The sequence below is a fragment of the Echinops telfairi genome, unplaced genomic scaffold, assembly GCF_000313985.2.
Source record: "Echinops telfairi isolate 266 unplaced genomic scaffold, ASM31398v2 ScPeMD7_30;HRSCAF=105, whole genome shotgun sequence".
Lineage (NCBI taxonomy): Eukaryota > Metazoa > Chordata > Mammalia > Afrosoricida > Tenrecidae > Echinops > Echinops telfairi.
Genome location: NW_022103927.1, coordinates 4,706,315 through 4,709,695, shown reverse-complemented (window position 1 = coordinate 4,709,695; position 3,381 = coordinate 4,706,315). Strand labels below are relative to the sequence as shown.

At 65.7% G+C, this 3,381-nt stretch overlaps 1 protein-coding gene across 1 annotated transcript; it reads left to right on the top strand.

Annotated features, from left to right (window-relative positions):
• Positions 1-486: 486 nt before the first annotated feature.
• Positions 487-2,290, top strand: JUNB (JunB proto-oncogene, AP-1 transcription factor subunit). The gene has a single exon (XM_004715512.3). It carries the CDS (start codon positions 757-759, stop codon positions 1,798-1,800), a length of 1,044 nt encoding a protein of 347 aa, XP_004715569.1. The 5' UTR covers positions 487-756; the 3' UTR covers positions 1,801-2,290.
• The last annotated feature ends 1,091 nt before the right edge of the window (positions 2,291-3,381 follow it).

The window sequence follows — 3,381 nt, the reverse complement described above, 5'->3', positions numbered from 1 at the left end:
TGTGTGTGTTTGTTTAATTTCTGTGGGGAGGACTCCAAGTGTATTCTTAATGCTCAACCCCTCAAGAATACTCCTGGTCCCTCAGGCCTTACACGTACGCCCTAGGGCCCCTCCCCCCTGCACGCACTCGGTACCCGGTCCACTTTTCCCTCTCGGTATACTCTGGGGGAAGGGGGGCATCACACCCTGGCCAGCTCCGGTCGCAGGTGCCTTGGGCACCCCCCCCCCAGCAGTGTCTTCTCGTGTTTGGGGGTCCCCCAGCCCCTCCCCTGCAGTCGCGCCGCGCCACCCGCCCCGTGGCCGCTGTTTACAAGGACACGCGCTTCCTGACAGTGACGCGAGCCGCCTCCTCCCCTTCCCCACGCTCGAAGAGGGGGGCGCGGGGGCCGGGCTCAGGCGACGGCCAATCCGAGCGCACTTCCGCCCCTGACAGCCCGTATAAAGACGAGAGGCTTGGCTGAGCGGCTGGGACCTTGAGCACCGCCAGGGCAGCGTCCGAGCCAGCGGGGAGCAGGGAGCTGGGGAAAGCGACGCCGAGAGAGCGATCGCACCTGAGAAGGGAACGAAGGACGGGGGAAACCGGGTAGAGCTTTGGCCCACGGCCGCCGGCTGGCTGCTCCCCGCCCGAAACTGCCCCCGGGAACGCGCGCCCAGACACTTGGTCCGGCCACCGCCGCGGACGGCGCGCCGCTCGCTGCAGGGAGGCCTGGGGCGGCCCCGCAGGGACCCCCGACCCAAGCCCGCCGGGCCGCCCGGATGTGCACCAAAATGGAACAACCCTTCTACCACGACGACTCTTACGCAGCTGCGGGCTACGGCCGGGCCCCTGGTGGCCTCTCTCTACACGACTACAAACTCCTGAAACCGAGCCTGGCACTCAACCTGACCGACCCCTACCGAGGTCTGAAAGCAACCAGCGCGCGGGGCCACGGACCGGAGGGCAGCGGCGGCGGCAGCTACTTTTCCAGCCAAAGCTCGGACACGGGCGCATCGCTCAAGCTCGCCTCGTCGGAGCTAGAGCGCCTGATCGTTCCCAACAGCAACGGCGTGATCACGACGACGCCCACGCCACCGGGACAGTACTTTTACCCCCGTGGGGGTGGCAGCGGCGGAGGTGCGGGGAACGCAGGGGGAGGCGTCACCGAGGAGCAGGAGGGCTTCGCCGACGGTTTTGTCAAAGCTCTGGACGACCTGCACAAGATGAATCACGTGACGCCCCCCAACGTGTCCCTGGGCGCCAGTGGGGGACCCCCAGCAGGCCCCGGCAGCGTCTACGCGGGCCCGGAGCCGCCTCCGGTGTACACCAACCTCAGCAGCTACTCCCCAGCCTCTGCACCCCCTGGAGGCGCCGGAGCCTCTGTCGGGACTGGCAGCTCGTACCCGACGGCCACCATCAGCTACCTCCCTCACGCGCCTCCCTTCGCCGGTGGCCACCCTGCGCAGCTAGGCCTGGGCCGCGGAGCCTCCACCTTCAAGGAGGAACCACAGACGGTGCCGGAGGCGCGGAGCCGCGACGGCACGCCGCCAGTGTCCCCCATCAACATGGAAGATCAGGAGCGCATCAAAGTGGAGCGTAAGCGGCTGCGGAACCGGCTGGCGGCCACCAAGTGCCGGAAGCGGAAGCTGGAGCGCATCGCGCGCCTGGAGGACAAGGTGAAGACGCTCAAGGCCGAGAACGCCGGACTGTCGAACACGGCCGGCCTCCTCCGGGAGCAGGTGGCCCAGCTCAAACAGAAGGTCATGACCCACGTCAGCAATGGCTGCCAGCTGCTTCTTGGGGTCAAGGGACATGCCTTCTGAGATCCCTCACTCCCGTACGGACACCCCACCCCCCAGCCTGGACGGCTGGGCGCACCGCTCCGGGGGCGGGGGAGGAGGCAGGCGATGGACATTCGCCCCAGGACCTGGGGGCGCCGCAAACCACACTGGACTCCAGCCCGCCCGCTCTCGCCCAATCCTTTCCACTTCGACGTTTACAAGCTCCTTCCGTGTTTTTTTTTTTCTGCTGGAAACAGACTCGATTCATATTGAATATAATATATTTGTGTATTTAACAGGGAGGGGAGGAGGGGGCGATCGCGGCGGAGCTGGCCCCGCCGCCCGGTACTCAAGCCCGCGGGGGCACTGGGTAGGGGACCTCCGCCCCCTGGCCTCCCCTCTCTGCACCGTACTGTGGAGAAGAAACACGCACTTAGTCTCTAAAGAGTTTATTTTAAGATGTGTTTGTGTGTGTGTGTTTGTTGTTCTGACTTTTTATTGAATTTATTTAAGTAAAAAAATCGTTCTTTAATTTCTGGCGTCTTTTTTTTCTCCAAACCGGGTGGACGGAGGGAGGAGAGGAGTGGGAGGCTCTCACCCACCACAGTTTAGGGCTCACTCCAGGGCCTATGTCCCCCTCGCCAGACCTGCCCGGGCACCTAGGGCCCCCAGCCCTCCCTCCCTTAGTCCTCTGGCCCTCCGGGGCTTTTAGGTCCTAAGCGCGGGCAGTGGTCCAGCAGCCCCACACCGCGGGGCAGGGAGCCTGCGGCGAGACGCGGAGCACGCAGACGCGGCCCCGCCCAGTCGCGCGCGCCGGGGCTTTCCCAGCTGACGCAGCGGAAACGTTGCCCATATATGGACCGATGCTGCCCAATGACGCGCCGGCGGTCTCCGGGCAGATTCCGGGAATCCTCCCCCGCTCTGCCGGGCAGGACCGCGGCGCCGGGAAGGGGGCTGGGATTTTCCCGGGCGGGCGGCTGCCCGGGCCCGGAAAGCCCCAGACCTGGGTCCAGAGCGCCCGCAGTGGGCGGGCCGCGCTCCTGAGCCCCGGGAACTACCCCCAGGCGCCCCCATTAGGCTGGCGCCGGAGCCTTGTCGCCTCCACGCCCCCTCAGTCTGACCTGACCCGGGAGGAAGATTGCCGCCGCCCCCACCCCACCCCACCCCCGCCAGGAAGGGCGGTGCCGACTGCCAGTTTCCCCTCCCGGGTGCCAGGCCGGGAGCGGGGCGAATGCCAGGTCTGGTCCTGCCGGGGCGACTGCTCGGGCCGCCGGGCATCGTTACCGCCCTCGCACGGGGCTCCCTCCCCAGCTGCTGGGACGGGTGGGGGGCGACTAAGGCAATGGCTGGAAGTGTAGAGCAGCGGAGAAAAACATAGACTGAGAAACCAGGTCACAGGGGTGGGGAGGGAAGAACAGGCACTTCATTAATTCATTTATAAAATACTGAACACTGAAGCTGCCTCTGGAGACACAAACAGAACCACAGCAGACGGCGCATAAACAAGCAAACGTGGTTCCCTGGTGGTGGCTGTAAACAGCTCCGGGTCATAGGGGGGCGGAGGGGGCGGGGCAGAGAGACTTGGGGCAGGTGGGATGCTCTGTGTGTGTGTGTGTGTGTGTG

Bases quoted from the DNA above. Each gene is read 5' to 3' on its own strand.
- JUNB (XM_004715512.3), top strand. From the start codon at position 757: ATGTGCACCAAAATGGAACAACCCTTCTACCACGACGACTCTTACGCA.